Below are 17,446 nucleotides of genomic sequence, written 5' to 3' on the forward strand. Positions count from 1 at the left end.
CCTTTCATTTTATGTTTTATCTTTTGTTTTTCTATCACAATTTTAACACAACAATACACATAATACATTTCTTGAGACGTAGCCGTAATTTTATACTAAAAGACTTCTGTTGTATATTAAATTTATGTTAAAATTTTATAAATAAAGATCAAAATAATCCGTTTTCAAAAGTACAAAAATTTTCAACCTACGAACTAAACTGAATTAAAATGAACCAAAATATTGAGCACCAAAATAATAATAAGAAAATATTGAGTGAAAAGTATAAAAATTAGAAAACAAAAGAAAAACATGGCGTGTGTATTAAGTTAAGCACTGCCAAAATCATCTCCATTTCCGTGCATTACACTTGCACCTCTCTGTCCCTGACACCCTAAATTTTGTTTTAATTTATAAAATACAAACTTTCAAATAATTATTTTTTTCTTCTTAATAAATAAAAATAAAATACAACCAACGGATCTGGCGTAAAATACAGACCACGTGATCCCACACGAAGGCAGCAGCTTCGAAGATGTACGGCTATGATTCACTGATTCATAAGTACGCGTTTTTGTTTGTTTTCTGATCTTTCACTCCACTTCCGCCCCTTCTCAACAAATATTTTCCTACTTTATCCTTATTTTATTTTCAATCCAACATAATTCAATTCATCCAGGTACGTATCATTAACGGAAGTCCGTTAAAATTTTTACTCGCACGTACTAATAAAATATTTTTCTTCAATCTTAAAGATATTTACTTTAATTTATAAATTAAAAAAAAAACTACTTATTTTAAGTTTTAACCCGCCTAACAAATTTATTGTCAATTATTTACTGAATTGACTTCATAGACAAGTGTGCATTGATTTATTAGCGAAGAAATTATTAAAATGAATACTTTCAGATAAATTATTAGTGCTCATGGGTATCCATGCAGTGCTCTAAACCATTTACTTGTCCGTTAAATACTTGCCTACTCGAAATTAGTAAAAAAAAAAAAGAAAAAGAAAAAAATTATGTTAGATATTAGAATTAAAATTAAAAGTTGAGAGACGTGTTTCACACTTCAGACCAAATATATATTTTTTTAAAAAGGTTAAAAATAACACATGTGATGCGACAGAATTACATATATATTGTTTTGAACAATCTCAAAACAAGTTTCAAATGTTCTTTTGAACACTTCAAAATTGCATGTCGGTCAGTCATTGACATGGTCAAGAATCTAACAAAAACGGTACTTTTAAACTTTTGAAACAGTAGTTATTATTTTTTTTTTTTCTTTTGGTCATTTTGAAATTTCTACGCTGCAATAAATTAAAACTTCCAATTTTCAGCAGAACTTCAATTAACTAAAAAAAAAAAGTAAAATTACTTGGGTAATTTTAACTTTTACCGGGAACATCCACGTGGCGCTATCTGGTTGGCCTGTGTGGGACATTCACTCACGCCTCTGGTGACTCAAATTATTGGTGATTAAGCCCTGGGGACGAGCTCTGTTTGAACTCCAGATTTTAAGACGAACGTTTGAAATTTAAATATTAAAAATTAATTTTTTTTAAACAGAAATTTATTTTTAATTTTCAACAATGCTTTGAAGTAAAATACAGATTTAAAGTAGACTGTCACGTCTATCTGTCACCTGCATTTTCTTTTTCATTATAATTTCTATGGTGGTTTTTATTATAATTTATAATTATGGTTTTTATTAAAATTTTACTAATCTGAGATTTTAGATTTTTTTTTAGTACAGAGTTTTTAGTTGTAGTGTAGGCTTTGTAAATATTGTTTAGTTCTAATCATAGCTTTTAATTCTTCCTCATTCTATTTGGTGATTTGTATTATGATTTTAGTTTTTATTTTATTTGTTCATGGTTTTAAAAATTCTACAAAATAGTTGAACTTGTAATTTTGAAATGTTAATCTTTTAAAAAGCTTCTTTATGACGTTGAGAATGTATATGCTTTTGAGTTTTGGAATTAGAAGGTGATGTTCCATTTTATAATTATGGCCCTAAGTTTAAGTTAAAATAGTGTCTATATTCAATAAAATTTTGATAAGAATTCAATTCAGAAAATGGTTCTAACAACCTTTCGATCATGAATTATGTATAAGTGAAATAAAATCGATAAGCATCATAGGATCTAAATTCAAAATTGGTATTTGTGTATAACTTAATTTCAATGTAATTGCCATAGACTCAATTTTGTACCTTCTTAAGTATGCGTACCAAATCATTAAAAAAATATATTAATAAAAATATATAGGTACTCAGTCTTATAACTTCAACATTTTCAAGGTATTAGAACTAAATTAATTTTGTTAATCCTTAAAATATCACAAGAACTAAAATACGTCTAAACGCACTTAAACATAAAATTAACTAAACAAATCTTATCTAAATCTTCTTTTTCCATTTAACTTATCTTATCTTCAACTTCTCTAATATTTTTATTCTTCTATCACGTCTCTGACAACGTAAAATTATCTACCACATTGTTGACAATATAAAACTGTCTATCACATCGTCATAGCTATACTGATCAAATAATTTCCCATTTTCCCCCTCTTTTCTTTAGCCTTAGTCTTTGTCCCTTGACTTCATCCCATAGCCTAGTCCACATCCACCTACCCCATTCTTATTCCAATTTGGCCTCATTATTGAACTGAAAATTGGGGGGATGTGGAAGGGAGGGGCAACGGTAGACGGGAGAGAAGATTTAATCTAAAGATTTCAACTCTGACTTCTTGATCAGAAACGAGTGTCAATTATTGCTGAACTAAACACATAAAATCTCAAATTAAGAGATTGTAGGTTCGATCCCCATATAGTACTAAAAAAATATTTAAATGTTTATTCGTTTGCATGGATAAGAGACACTATATTTCTTGCTTTTTTTTTAAATGGCTTAAATTATAATTATTATAATACAGAATTTAAATATTTTGGGAACAGTAAACACGATGGGGTAATCCGTGTCCTTGTATTGTAGTTGTCCCGATAAATCAATCAGTAAAAGCAGCTCTTGTTTTTCCCCGGTTCTCTCTCTCTATAAATACCCAATTATCCACGCCAACGCTTCACTTCTCCTCTCTCATTTTTCTCTCTCGAGAGTAATTCTAATGGTTATGTTCATAACAAAACTCTCTTCCACTTCCACACTCTCTCCAATTTTCCTTTTCATTTTCCTCTCAACTTTCCCGGAAAAACCGCCTTCCCCCAACCTAATCAAATTTTCCTTCTGAAGTCAATCGTTTCTTCCTTTCCAATTTTCATCGCCGATCGAATGGATTTTTTCTTCTTCGACAAGGCGGAGAAGCCTCCCACCGCTATTCCGAGATCGTCATGCAATCTCCTCCAAATCTTCGCCAAGGTTTTCCGCTTCCTAGAGCTCTGCCTCCTTCTGGTTTTTCTTTCGTGGATTCTGTCCAGGCTGCCGTTCGCCGTTCGAATTTCCGGCGAGTACTTCACCAAGCTTTTCGCCTTCGTCGCGAGTCCTCTCTTCGGCTTCATCCTCTGCAACGCTATCATCGTCGCACTCGTAGCCAAGCCTAGCCAATTATCAGGCCGCAGAGTAGCCGTCGGCGACGGAGGCGAAACCGATCGACTCTACGAAGACCTAATTGTAAAATCCGGAAATGGTGACCTACCTGAATCGCCATCGGAGGACGGGGAGATTGTGTTCCAGGACAAGGAGATCATCGCGGAGGCGATTAATTCAATCGATCGCGATATTGAAGTGAAGAGCACGGATCCGGAGGCGGAATCAGGAATAGATCATCCGAAAGTGATCAGGAGGACTCTGTCGGAGAAGATTAAGCGAGAATGCTCGAAAACACAGAGTGAGAAGCTCCGGCGTTCGGAGACGGAGAAGTGCAGGAATATTCTGGAGCAATCGCACGACATTGTGTACTACCAGGACGATTTGAGCAGCGAGGAGTTTCAGAGGAAGATCGAGGCGTTCATAGCGAGAGAGAAGAAGTTTCGACGGGAAGAGTCTTCCGCCATTGTTCTCCACAGTGACGGTTAATCTCTGGTTGAATTTCCAAAAAGAAAAAAAGAAAAAGAAAAAGAAAACTCGGCCGTACTATTTGATGCTGTGCAATGTACAGAGTAAAATTTTCTTTTACCTGGACAAGGGTAAAATTGGAACTTAAATCTTCGCTTTTTTTTTTTTCTCTTTCTTTCTGAAGGGGGGCTCTGTTAGTCTGTTGCTCGTCCTACGGTTGACTTGGTGGACTTGCATTTGAGAATTAATCTCTGACGTTCGTTATATCTAAGATCGATTAGATGATAATTTAAGTTGAGTTATATCTTATATACATTAAAAAAAAAAAAAAAAAAAAGAATTTGAGTTTCAAGTTGAACTATAGCTCTAATTATGCCATAAATATAGAACAACGGTAAACGTATATAATTTTTAGTAAAAAAAAAAGAAACTCCAGTTATGATCTCAACCCAAAAATAATTCATTTTCGGAGGTTTTTTTGTATCAAAATTTTTAACTTTCTAAAGACTTAGGTGTTCTTTAAAACTTTATGAAATTTTAAAATGATTCGAAAACTTGAAATTGGTTGAGATTTTATGCCTTGTTTTTAGGGGCAGAGCAAAGAAAGAAGTAGGAAGATAATTCTTTTAAAATTTAAAAACTATATATTAAAATATTTAAAATTTTGTAATTTTCTCTTAATTTGACTTTGTATATCTTCATGATTTGAAATATTTTATTTATCTAAAAAGTTAGCATGTAAAATTTTATACATGTAAGAAGATTTTTAGCTCATTTCATCTTTTGATTTAAAAAAAATCATGTTCCTTTACTCATAAATTTTTTATTTGACCTTTTACGCTTTTATAAGTAATTTAGAATTCTCTATCAAAATTAAGAAACAAAAATAAAATTTTGAAAATTTAGCTACATTTTTTAAAATATATTATAAAGCAAAGAAATTGGAAGCGAAAATGGTCATAAATATTCGTCGACACGTTGACATTTCCATCTTCATGTCCATATTTTCATGAGTTCGACATTGACATGAAAAGTAAATCGACATTTTCATCCTAGTACAAAAAAATCTACAAAATATGAAAAATATCAACAAAATATCATTAATATATATAATTTTAATATTAATTAGTTTTAACTTATTTTAAAAATAAGAAAATGTTTATTTGTTAATTTAAATAATTTTTACGATTTTTTTAATTTCTCTAACCTTTATAGAAATATTCATCGACATCGACATTTTATCGATATTTCTATGAAATTAAGACCTCTACATTTCCATGTGACATCGACATTTAAAACCTGGAAGATGATAGCCTCATTTAGTCACTAAATAGACCTATCAAATATATATGCCACAATAATATGACATGTTCAATTTAAAAATCTAAGAAATACAAGAGAACAATTCTTTCAATAATACTTTTTAGAGGCTTTCAAATAGTTATCATACTTATTTTATGAAAAAAAAAATTTTAGATAGAAGTTTATTATTTTATGGAAGGTAACTTTATTTTTCTAATTAAAAAAATAAAATACAACCAAAAGCTTAAAATCTACCTTGTAGAAAAACACTCATACCTGATCTCTTTTAATTGACTAAAAAATAAACGTAAATGTTAAATTTTTTCATAAGATATCAAATTGTTTGTTTTTCTTTTTTTTTTTTACTATTACATCGTAAAGTAAATAAATGGGTGAAAATTAAATACACAATCTTTAGTGAAGAGACAAATATATGATATTATTTAAACTAAGTTTGGAAATGGTAGGTCACCAATCAAATTCAAGAAATAAAACCATATAGTTTGATAAATTATTGACCTAGAGTTCATAGGATTTTAAAAGCAATAGACTTGAATGATTAAGCAACAAAACACAACAATATATATTTCCATTCTTGATTATCAAATCACCACTGACACTAACTTTTATTTTGCTCCCTTTTTTCTTGGGGCAAGTGCATTAATGCACATAGAAAGAGAGCACCAATCATCAATAAATTATTTATTTGCATCCTATTGTCATCAAAGTTTCTACTTTTTCTTTTTGTTAATAATTTTTCATTCCATTTTCTTATGATCAATTTCTTGGTAAATAGAAGTAAGTTGAACCGATTAAGATACTTATTTTTGATAAAAAAGATCGTGAGTTCGAATTCTCATCCCAATATGTTATACTAAAAAAGAGTCTTTAGATAAAGTCAACGTAAGTATAGCTCAACAATTATCGCGTATTCTCCTCCCCTAAACGTCAAAGGTTCAATTTCTCATCCATATATTTGTTGTACTAAAATATATTATAGGTACATATAGGTTGCGTTGCAAAAACATTGTTATTTTTAAATTTAATTGCAATTGTTTCATTTTTATCATCGTCCTTAGTTAAGAGATTTAGTTTTAATCTTAAAGTTTGAATTTCATTAAATACATATGTTCTAAGTTTATTTTGAAATTTGGGTAATTTATGGTTTGAGTTCTTGATTTTGTAGCAAGGTTTAGATAACTCTGTAGTATGGTTTGAGAATTTTTTTAATGACTAGATTTTTCTTTTGAAACAGAACAACGAAACAAAATTAAACACAATCAGCGACCAACAATACAGACAGCCACGTAGGGCAAAATTGGTTCCACGAAGACGAGAATCCTTCTTCGCACGCTCTCCTTGCTATCCCATGAGTGACTCTATTAGCCTTCCTTGGCAGATGCTTGAATCCTTCAATTGGTAAGGATTCCACCTCTTTCCATACGTCTTCAACAATTAGAGAAGCTTTGGTGAATGCCATGGATGATTTATTGATGATGTTCATAACTAGCTTCCAGACAATTCGAATCCACCTCAATTTTGATTCCAGCTTCTAGGACAAGGGATTGATTCAATGCTAGGAGACCTTCCAAAATTGCTAGGCTTTCGAAGCTTTAATGCTTTAATGACTAGATTTGATTAAGGTAATTTTCTATTTTGATTAAGAAAGGAGTATTTTAAGTTTAAAGCTCAATTGGATTTATAGGGGGAGAGATAAAAAAAAAAAAAAAAAACAATAACTGAAGACTTAAAATTAACTCGGCTAAGTACACGGATGAAAATAATTTTTTCTATCATTATAATATTTGTTATTTTCTTAAAATTGACTTGTCAAATATTTAATGGTAGTAAGAACAAGATTTGTAAAAAGTAGCTGAATTTACCTTTTTCGGTGAGGGTTTATGTAATATGTAAAGATTAGGAGACCCGAACTTGACCTTTTTGTTAGAGCAACTCGAGCTCACCAAAATGAACCAAATATTTTATCTTAAAAAATACATAAGTTAAAACTATAACTTAAATCTTAAATGTAGACTATATTGTAAACCATAAGTAAGATTTTAGAAATTTGATAATCTTTATATGTAAAGAGATTTTTTTTCTCTCCCTTTCTATCTTTAATAGAATCTTTAGGGAGAGAAAAATTTCAGTCTAGTTCATTTCCAAGATGTAGAGTTTGGATTTTTGATCATGACATACCAAAAATCCTGCTTTAATATATATTTTGGCTAACTTTGCCAAATTTAACTTCTAACTTTTTTTTCCCATTTAATCTTCCTCTTACTTTATCCAAAATAAAAAAAAATAAAATCTTACTCTTTTTTGTTTTTCCTCTCTCCCTCTCTTTCTATCCTTTATTGGAGACGGTGATCATTACTTCCACCATGATTACATTTTGGGTGTGGTTTAGAAATGGGTGTCAAATGGAATTCTAATGAAAAATAAAATAAAATTAGGGATTCTTAATTAATTACTCTAATTTTATTACCCCAAAAGTTCTTAATTTTATTAATAAATATTTCATCAACTAATGACACCACAAGAACTTTTTCTCTCTTTTTTTTTTCTACTTGTTTTGGAAGGTCTTCGAGGGTTTTGAGTGGAAAAAGAGAGTTCTTAGGGAGAGATTTTGGGTATTTTGAAATGTTTTGTAGGTTTAGGGTTTTGCTTTAATATTGTTTTAAGTAGCATGCAACTTGTTCTTATCCATAACTTGGAAGAGCTTTTTTTCCCTCTAAAAAAGAGACTTTGTTCAGAACAAAATCCTCTAAAATATAAAGTTTCTTTGAAAATTTGATGATAACACCCTCTTTTTTCCTTTATCTATTTGCATATTGGAAAGGTCATTTTATCACTTCCATTTTTCTCCTCCCCTTCATGGGGTTTGGTTTATGGGGTTTCAACTTTGATCCAATCCAATGGTTGGAAAAAGTAATGGCTTTTTTTAGTACCACTTTAATTTGGTCCATGTGACGTTTTTCGTGTGAATCTTGTTGTTGATATATTTAATCGGGTTTTGAGATATATATATTGTAGTTCGACATATACCATTGATATGATTATTCGAACCTACAAACCCTTAGAAGAGATATATACCGTACTTTAAGCATTTATGGGTGGCAAATGAGGTTATCTTGATCTAATTAAAGCACGTTTGGATTAACCCCTAAGTGATTTTGGAGGGTGATCAAAAAGTTTTTTTTTTCTTTTTAAGATTTAGAGTGACAAATAAAAATCACTTTTAAAGTTTTAAATTGTTTCGAAAAAAAAAATCACATGGTTTTAAATCTTTTTTTCTTTTTTCTTTTTTTGTAATTAAGGAAACACTTTAAAGTTTATTGCCAAAAAAGATTGATTCTAAATTGATTAATAGGGAATTACTTAATGATAACTCGGTATTTTTGTGGAATTATTTAGAGACGTAGTGCAACCAAACAAACCTTGTAATTAAAATTGCTTTTAAGAAAATGTAACCAAACACACTAATATTTTAATAAAACAATTTTTTAAGATTTTATTTCCAAAAAAAGAAAAATACTTAAATTAGAAGGTATGCCTAACAACTCACCTTCATGATCTTGTAAATTATATGGCAAAGTCCATAGTCAAATTTGATCGAGCGTTAAAAAACTATTTCGTTTGTTAAATTTAAAGCTTGGGGATTAAATACTAAATAGACCTACGTAATAATATTAAAGTTTATAGGCTAAATTTAATAAATATTATAAACTGACTTACGGATGAAATATTAATTTAACTTTTTTTTAACGGAAATTTTAAATGGGGTAATGGATATATATATCTGTAGAGCTAATTAATAATAAGTTATGGCATTATTGGAATAAACGATAATTTTATTAAAAAGTGGAATCGATTCTACAAGGCAAATGCCAAATATAAATATCTTTTATTCCCAAGTTCTATTATTAAATTCCCATCTACAATTCACTAGAAGAAAACCATAAATATTCTTCAATAATATTCTTAGACATTTGGTTGTCTAGATTTCCAAGTTCTCAAGTATCATTAACATAAAAATTGAAATTTCCCTTCCAAACGTACCCCAGTAAAATCGATTAATTAAAGCTCATTTATTCCTGTCAAAAACCATATTAAAATATGAAAAAAAAACCATAAAATTCCTTAAAAAAATGGAGAAGAAGAAGAAGAAAAATAATTTAATTAAAAGAAAAAAATTAGTAACGTTCCTATTTCTTTCTTTCTATTTCTTTATTTTGAATGAAGAAAAATGTATTTAGAACAAGTATGATAAAACAATCATTTTATTTATGTTTCAGAACAAATTGGAAATTAGAACAAGTAAAGAGAAACTAGTTTCGGTTGTTTCCAAAATTTCTATACAAGTTTGAGAATGTTCCCAAACAAGGAGAAATAATAAACAAAGTTAGTTGAAAAATACTTAGATCTCTTAAGAAAATTGGAAATGAGAAACAATAAATCAAAATATTACCAAACAAGTCCTAAATACTCTTGATTTTTTTTTATAAAATAAACTCGGAAAATTATTATTATTATTATTTTTTTTTTTGAAAAAGTATAAACTCGTAAATTGAAACATGTTGAGCATTATAAATTATGTAATAAAAAAGACAGCACAAAATATGTGTAAGTTGTTCTAGCTGTCGGTATATGTTAATAGAAAATATATTTATTTATGAAGAATTTAAGTAAAGCACTATATTCTCTGAAAACCTTCCCATTTTTTTTTTCAAACAATTAAACCCTAGCTTTGGAGTAAGAGGAAGAAGTGAATAATTTTGAATATCGGATTAAGGTTGATCTACTTAAAAAAAAAGTTAAGTTATGTTGTTAATATTTACAACGATACTAAGTTTTTTTTTTTCCTTTTTTAATATAAGAGGTTTGAGAAGTCAATTGGAGCATAGTTCCACTGATTAAGACACCTATTTTCGAGTAAAAAGTCGTAAGTTCGAAATTCAAATCTACTAAAAAAAAGTTTGATAAGAACATTTTTCATTTCCTTTATTAAATTAAATTTTTAGTAGGAAAATTGAAAGAAAAGATTATCTTAACCAATTAACTATGATATATTTAGAAAGGCCCAAAACAAAAGTGAAATAAATGTAATTAATTATATGAATGAAAAAGTTAAAAACTAATAAAAGGTATGAAGATTAAAGTTATAAGTGAAATAAAATGTTGGATGATTTATAAAATATGATAAACCACCTAAGCAATTCAACTAATATGGAGAAGAGCTGACATGGGGACTCGGATCAGGGCGCCAGCACACAGCATAGTGTGAAATCAAAACAACTTTAATGATCAAGTCATATACGTGCTATGATAAATGATATATTAGAATTGCAATTTCTTAAAAATCCAGCCCAAATATTATATGGCAATGAGGGCATTCTGCATATTGATGGTAAGCTAGCCCAAAAAGAAAACTAAAATTTTTGCTTATTTTCTATCTAAGTGTTAAAAAACATTGAAAAAATTCTAGCTAAGTTTATTTGAATAAGACTTGTAAAATGTTTCTTTTTTTCTTTTTTTTTTTTTTTTAAGAGTACACATTAAACAAAGAAAACATATTTATGAATAACTTTTATAAGACCAAAGAACTTTTAGAATTATTAAACTGAAAATAAAATTTGTTACCTGGCAAGTTTTCAAGTCAACAAACAATTTAATTTCAAACATTTATATCTAGTAAATTTTAGGTTACATTAGCATCACCGAATTGGTTAGGCTGTATATATATATATATAATTAATAAGTCGGAAGTTTTAATCTCATATTAGCAGTTTATTTAACTTTTAATGTTTGAAAGTTTAAACACAGTCTCAATACCTACATTTTCAGCTTACTGTTTTGACCATATTTGATAGTTCTCAAGAAAATTGTTGAAATCTTTTCTTCTTTTGCAAATTGCTCATTTCTTTCTTACCTAATTTTTTTAATTATATATTTCCCTTTATTAGGTTTGCATGCTTGCACTCCATTTTAGTGAGAATTATCATTGCAATTTATGACTTTTGACTCTAATCCATATTGTACTGCCATGCTTGATTGGTTGTTCAAAATGGTAAAATTATCAATTTCACCCCAAATCAAAGCTTTATTTCAATTTAGTTGCATAATTTTAAAAGTTTCAATGTGGTAATTTGATTAAATCCTATTAATGGTTCTCAAATTGTTTTCTATAAAACATACTCATTGTCTAGCATTTTTTTACTGATCTTAAAAACAAATGGAGATGGCTGAATAGAAAAATATTGGTTCACTAAGAACCCACTCATTTTCAAGTATTTTTTTACTCAACCATAAAATATAAAGATACTTAGCTACCATAATCAATCAAATTGAAAACATCGACTCATTATCACATGAAAAGAACGTCACATATTCAATACAATAATCACAGTCAACACTCGTAAGATTTGACCAAATCAGAAAGACGAGATGCAATGATAATAATCAATTGAGTTACAATTTCATAAAAATGTGGGCTAAAAATGGAACATTTTTTTTTTCTTTTTTGGTTTTTGTTCACAATTTCCTAAGAACAATGACAAAAGAGATGGGTCTTATTTCTTGTTTGGCCATTTCCTCATCCAAAATGGTTCCATATTTGTCAAACAAAGAGTCCAAAATTGCATCACCAAAATGGTGAGAAATCATAGTCTCTTGGATGGCTCTCACAGCCTTAGCAACTTCTCTCCCATAGCTTTCATCTCCATTATTCTTCCCCTTCTTCTCGGTCTCAAATTTCTCTATTCTCTCCAAACAAAATGACCCTTCTCTCCTCACTTCGTCTTCTATCTCTCCTTCATTTGGTGCATAGAAATTCACATCGTAGCTATCTAACTTTTCTTCCTTTATTTCTCCCTAGTCAAAATATCAACTATATTACTCATACAAATGTATTATGATTTATTTAAATTATTGTCTATTGATATGTCAAAACATATAATTATTTTTGTAAATATGAACACTTAAAAAGAAAATTTAAAAGTGGTGCTAACAATTAAATTTTCTCTAACAAGGCTCGAGATATTTGAATGTGTGTGTCTTTAAGGTTTTTGTTTGGGGTTTTAGTTGGTTTCTTTTAGTTATAATTTATGATCATTTACTTATTTTTCATTTCCATCGCTAAATTTTTTAAATTTTAGGTACTATTTGATAATCAAAATTTTATTTTTATTTTTAAAGTTTAATTCAAAATTCAAATATATTTTAAGAAAAAGTGAAAAAAACCTATCAAATAAATGGTAGGAAATCCAACATAATCCTTAAAAACAAACTTGTTATCAAACTCAGCTTTAATATTTATTCCTAGATTTTTGCCCATTTCTCTTCCTAGACTTTCAACTTTCAAAATTATGATTAATTCTAGGTCAAGATTTGGTTCTCATTATTTTTTTTTTTAAATGATCTCTTAATCAATGAAAGTTGATAGATTTGATATGACCCAAACTTATTATATCTAAATATATTATTTCTAACATAAAATCTCAAAAATTTTGAAATAAAAACTAGAACTATCAAAATTTGATGACAAAAAAAAATGAAGAAATAATGAAAACCTAAAACTTAAAATAAATGGTAAAAATGAAAAATAAACAAAACTATATTTCTAATCATCTAAATCTATCGGTTATCAAAATTTTATTCATACACACACAAGTATATATATATTTATATAAACCTATTGTTTTCACTAAAAAAATATTTGTTTCGGAAACTTTTTAAAAACATGAATAAATAAATAACAAAAACATCATCTCGGAATTCAAAAGATCAACTAGAAAAATTGAACTACCTGAGAGACCAAAATGGCGAGGGCTCTTGCAAGAAGATGCCACATGAAGGAGTTTCCCCGATCGGCATGATCGGCGCCGTCCCTTCCGAGCAAAATCAGCACCATACGGCCGCCGGAAACCACCTCCTCCGCCCTCCTCCTCAGAAACACACAAAAATCCTCCCGAAATTGCCGCACATAAGCCTCCGCAACCGCACCGGGACTTGCTTCGGAAATATAAATCGTCCCTCTGTTTATCGGTTTCCCCAATTCATCGCAAATACCATCGGGAACCTGCAGCAACGATTATCCCCAAATTTTAAGCGATTTTCGACCTAAAAAAGTTGCAGAGCAAGTCAAAAATGGGGGAAGGAGGAAATGGGGGCGAACGGCGAACCCTCGAGAGCCAGTGGAGGCTGTAAGAGGAATAAACGAAGTGCAAGCAGTTATTGGGGAAAAGTCTCTGGTAAAACGACCCTGGATAAGCCCCTATGAAAAATCCGGAAGGGTTTTCCCCTTCGTTTTGAAGCTCTCTGCAGAAATCGGGCAGGGCCTTGAAGATTGAGTTGAAATCGTTGGTCGGAAGGTCGTTGAGGTAGACTCGGAACTCCGGCGGTGGGCGGGGGGGGCCGGAGATCAGCGATTGAACGGCTTGGATTATGTCTTTGATGATGGATAAGGAATTGGGGCCGGAGGAGCAGCCCAGATCGGCGACGCCGAAGCTGGTCGGAGCGCCGGTGGAAAGGTAAGCTTCCTGTATAGCCTCCATTGTTATGTGCTTCACCATATCTGATGCTTTCTTCTGTTACATTCATGTTTTAGCCATTAGAATACAAAAAGAGAAAGAGAAGATAGTACGGACAAGAAAAGGAAAAGGCCGAAAAAGAACATTAAGAAGGAAGAAAAACTAGTGAGAAATTAGGACCTGAAGATGGGAGTTTTTGGCATAGCTAGTGTTGCCAATTCCACCAGTCATATGGAATAATTTCTCAATATCCATGGCCTCCATGGTTTGGAGTTTTTTTTTTCTTGTTTTTCCAGTGACTTGAGAGAATTGAAGGAGTTGTGTTCTGGTCAGATGCCCTTTTAATGGTATATTTTGAAGGATATATGGAAAATTTTCTATCCCTTTATCTAATTTTGGCCTCTTGTTCTCCGTTTCGTTTCTGATATTTTCTTTCACAAATAGTGGCCGTTTCATTCATTGGCTTTCTTGGAGGGGCCAACATGATTATGGGATTCAAACAGTAATAAATGATGGGCAATCAATAGTGTGAGCTGTATCATATTCCTGAATTTTGACTTCAAAATGGCTGTTTGGAAATTGGAACCCAATTAACTCATTGAAACCATACAGTTGCAAAGTTACGTTTTCCCAAATATAATATTTCAAATTGGGTATTTGACATTCCTCTCTCGTGATCATGGAATAATCCCTCGAAAGAGAATGGGAATCTTAAATCCAGCCCAAGTTGTTGAATAATTAGGTATGACTGCTCGACTAAGATTCCCTCACCATCCAACAATTAACCAAAACAAATTTGAGAGAGTTTAGAGTTGGTTAAGGTTAACTTATGAAAACATGTTGGAATGAGGCTGTGTTTTATAAATTGTTCTATTCTGTGTTTAGAATAACTGAAGTTGAGCTACTTTTGTAAGAAAATGAAAAGAACCCAAGACAAAAGTAGTTGGAAAAGTGACAGTGAATTGTGTGTCCGAAGCTTATCTAGTTTGCTGTTTTTTTTTTCTTTTTCCTGACTTGCTGAGGTTGTTGGCACTTGGCAGAAGGTGTGTTTTTGTTTTTTAAGATAAGGTTTTTGTACGCAAAAGCAATTGCTCTGTGGGAAGTGGAAAACAAAGCAGCCTACTCTATCAAATCAAGAATTGCTTTTTATTTTTGAGAAATTGACATAGATTTTCCAGCAATGTTCATTCATGCCAAAAGTTGCGGCTTTGGCACGTGTAACTTAAGGGATCCCCTAACTTCGACCCAAATTAGGAATCAGATGGGAGTGTGATGAGAAGATCAGTGGGTGGCATGAGAAGAGTTGGAATACCCATTCTTTTCCACTATACATTCATGCACTCTCTAAGTAGGGGCCTAAGTTTTGGTCCTTTAGAGCCATTTACATTCATGAAACCTGTTTAGGAGAAGCCAAAATTTTGGTCCTTTGGAGTCATTTACATTCATGCACCCTCTAAGAAGAGGGTTAAATTTTTGTCCTTTACATCCATCAAATACTTTGGCTCTATAGTTCCTTCCTTTTGGTACTTTTCCATGTTATTTTCATTCTCTATCTCCTTAATATGCGAAAATCAAATCACCCCACTCCAAATTCCAAATTCCAAATTCCAAGTTCAACTCTCTTCTATGCAGAATTCAAATCACCCAAGTCCAAATTCACCTCTCTTTTCTCCTGCATGAATGGGGGGAAGATCCGTTTATTCTCTCATCTCCTGCATGTTACATTCTTATTCCCTCTTCTCGCCTCTCTCTAATATGGAAACCCCACCTATTCTCTCTCTTACATGCACATCCAACTCATTAACTCTCGTTCCACGTACTCAACAAAAAAAAAAAAAAAAAACTCTCTTTCCACCCCATATTAATTAGTTCAATTATCTTCGACCCACTAGACAACGGTAAAATATTTCTAGTATTACTGTGGTACCTACTAATTTCATTCACATTTTAACACATTATTAAGTAATATATTATTTGATTTTTTTTAGTATAACATGTGAGGGCGGAGATCAAATTTACAACCTCTTGATTGGAGATATATGTCAATTACCGCTGCGCTATGTTCGTTCGGGTATATATTATTTGATTTAGACATTATTCTTAGACGATGTTTTTATGGCTAGCAATGAAGGAAGGTGGGGGAGGTAGTAGGAAATTTTGCATATGCAACAGTGGTTAGGTTTGGTCGATAAAGTCGCCGGTTGGTGGGAATCTGACCACCATGAAAAAATCTCTTCCTTTCTCTCTCTGCGTGCATTTAAATTTGTAGGAAATTGTACGGTTTGAACTCATTCTCTTTCAATTAACCTGAGTTCTTTTGAACCAATGGGTCACATGTGATGATTCTACTTTTAAAAAATATAAAAATATAATGATTAGTGGAGAGGTGATTTGATAGGTTTCTAAACTTTTAGGGCTATGTTTATTTAGTCCCTATGCTTTAAAAATATTTTAATAGGCTATTGTATCTGATCGATTCCTACCGTTAACTTCGTCTAATAACATCAAATGTGTCTAAATATATTTAAAATCAGTCCGTTGTGTAATTCTTAAATAAATAAATCATACGGTTAACATGTCATATAAACATAAAATTGATGAAGTTAACTCTAGATATGTATTAGATACAAAACAGAAAATTTTCTAATACTCTTGAATTTTGGATCCCGTTACTAATAATAAATAATGGAAGTGTCCATAGCCACGACTTCTAAAATTTAGGAACTTATTAGAAACTTTTTAAAATAAAGGGATTAATAGACAACCGGCCAATTCTAGGTGTGGAGTGTGGATATTCCACACGCCTTTCGGTGGTATATCTTATGCAATAAGAAAATTTAGAAATTAGCTTCTGAAAAATAAAACAAAAAACATGTGCTCAAATAGTAACTTAATCAAATTATTATGATTGCAATCAAATAGTATTAATCATTTTAATGCTGTAGCATTATTGTGACTTGTCAAAAAATTGTCGGTTTAATCCTCTATAGTGATAATTCTGTTGCGATTGAGTGACATTCAACGATGCTCATAAAGAGGTTTTTTTAGGCAAAAAAAAAAAAAAAAATTTCTTTTCCTTAATACCTTTTTAATTGTTGAACTAAGAATTTATAGAGAATCAAAACTTGTCTCTCCCACTCAAATTGTTCCCCAAGTATTTTAAGCTTCGTGGAGAAAAAAGCAACCAATCAGCAACAATATTGGCCAACAATTTCTAAAATAATGGCCTCTCCAAACTTGCTTAAGCATGGACCATAAAGGGTTTTTTTTTTTTTTTTTTAATAATATTGTAGTTTGAAAATGTATATATAGTTAATTTTAAAATTTGTTGGAAGTCAATTTTCTAAAAGATGATTTCGTGGCGGATCTATAACTTTCTTCTAAGGTACAAATTCAAATAAATATAATTTTAGTGGCCAATTTTTCTATATAAATATAGAAAAGAGAGAGAGAGAATGAAACTTGAAATAATAGGTAGAAGAGTTATGAATATTTTTATTAATTTCCATTTATATTTGATATCAAGACAAATTTAAAAGAGGGAATTAAAACAAAAATTATAATATTATATTTATTGTTATTTCTTATTTATAGATACTTTATAAATACGACTCATTGA

At 30.6% G+C, this 17,446-nt stretch overlaps 2 protein-coding genes and 1 long non-coding RNA gene across 3 annotated transcripts; 2 read left to right on the forward strand and 1 right to left on the reverse strand.

The window, feature by feature from the left end:
- The first annotated feature begins 3,051 nt into the window (after positions 1 to 3,051).
- LOC111008461 (uncharacterized) lies at positions 3,052 to 4,282 on the forward strand. Its single transcript, XM_022281187.2, has one exon. It carries the CDS (start codon positions 3,272 to 3,274, stop codon positions 4,013 to 4,015), a length of 744 nt encoding a protein of 247 aa, XP_022136879.2. The 5' UTR covers positions 3,052 to 3,271; the 3' UTR covers positions 4,016 to 4,282.
- A 7,361-nt stretch (positions 4,283 to 11,643) lies between these two features.
- On the reverse strand, positions 11,644 to 14,142 carry LOC111008468 (S-adenosyl-L-methionine-dependent methyltransferases superfamily protein). Its single transcript, XM_022281194.2, has 4 exons — positions 14,008 to 14,142; positions 13,480 to 13,884; positions 13,104 to 13,376; positions 11,644 to 12,169 (listed from the first exon to the last, which is right to left on the reverse strand). The coding sequence occupies exons 1-4, from the start codon at positions 14,089 to 14,091 to the stop codon at positions 11,831 to 11,833; spliced, it is 1,101 nt and encodes a 366-aa protein (XP_022136886.1). The 5' UTR covers positions 14,092 to 14,142; the 3' UTR covers positions 11,644 to 11,830.
- Positions 13,687 to 14,220, forward strand: LOC148208435 (uncharacterized). Its single transcript, XR_015788410.1, has 2 exons — positions 13,687 to 13,827; positions 13,905 to 14,220. It is a non-coding gene; the product is annotated as an uncharacterized LOC148208435 (long non-coding RNA).
- Positions 14,221 to 17,446: the final 3,226 nt, after the last annotated feature.

This window comes from Momordica charantia (assembly GCF_013281855.1).
Source record: "Momordica charantia cultivar OHB3-1 chromosome 10 unlocalized genomic scaffold, Mcharantia_2.0 BLBB01000010.1, whole genome shotgun sequence".
Lineage (NCBI taxonomy): Eukaryota > Viridiplantae > Streptophyta > Magnoliopsida > Cucurbitales > Cucurbitaceae > Momordica > Momordica charantia.

Excerpts from the sequence above, each read along its gene's own strand:
- LOC111008461 (XM_022281187.2), top strand. The coding sequence starts at position 3,272 with ATGGATTTTTTCTTCTTCGACAAGGCGGAGAAGCCTCCCACCGCTATT.
- LOC111008468 (XM_022281194.2), bottom strand. The coding sequence starts at position 14,091 with ATGGAGGCCATGGATATTGAGAAATTATTCCATATGACTGGTGGAATT. Across the intron at positions 13,885-14,007 it reads CCAAAAACTCCCATCTTCAG|AAGAAAGCATCAGATATGGT; the intron begins GTCCTAATTTCT and ends TGAATGTAACAG. Across the intron at positions 12,170-13,103 it reads TCGCCATTTTGGTCTCTCAG|GGAGAAATAAAGGAAGAAAA; the intron begins GTAGTTCAATTT and ends TATTTTGACTAG.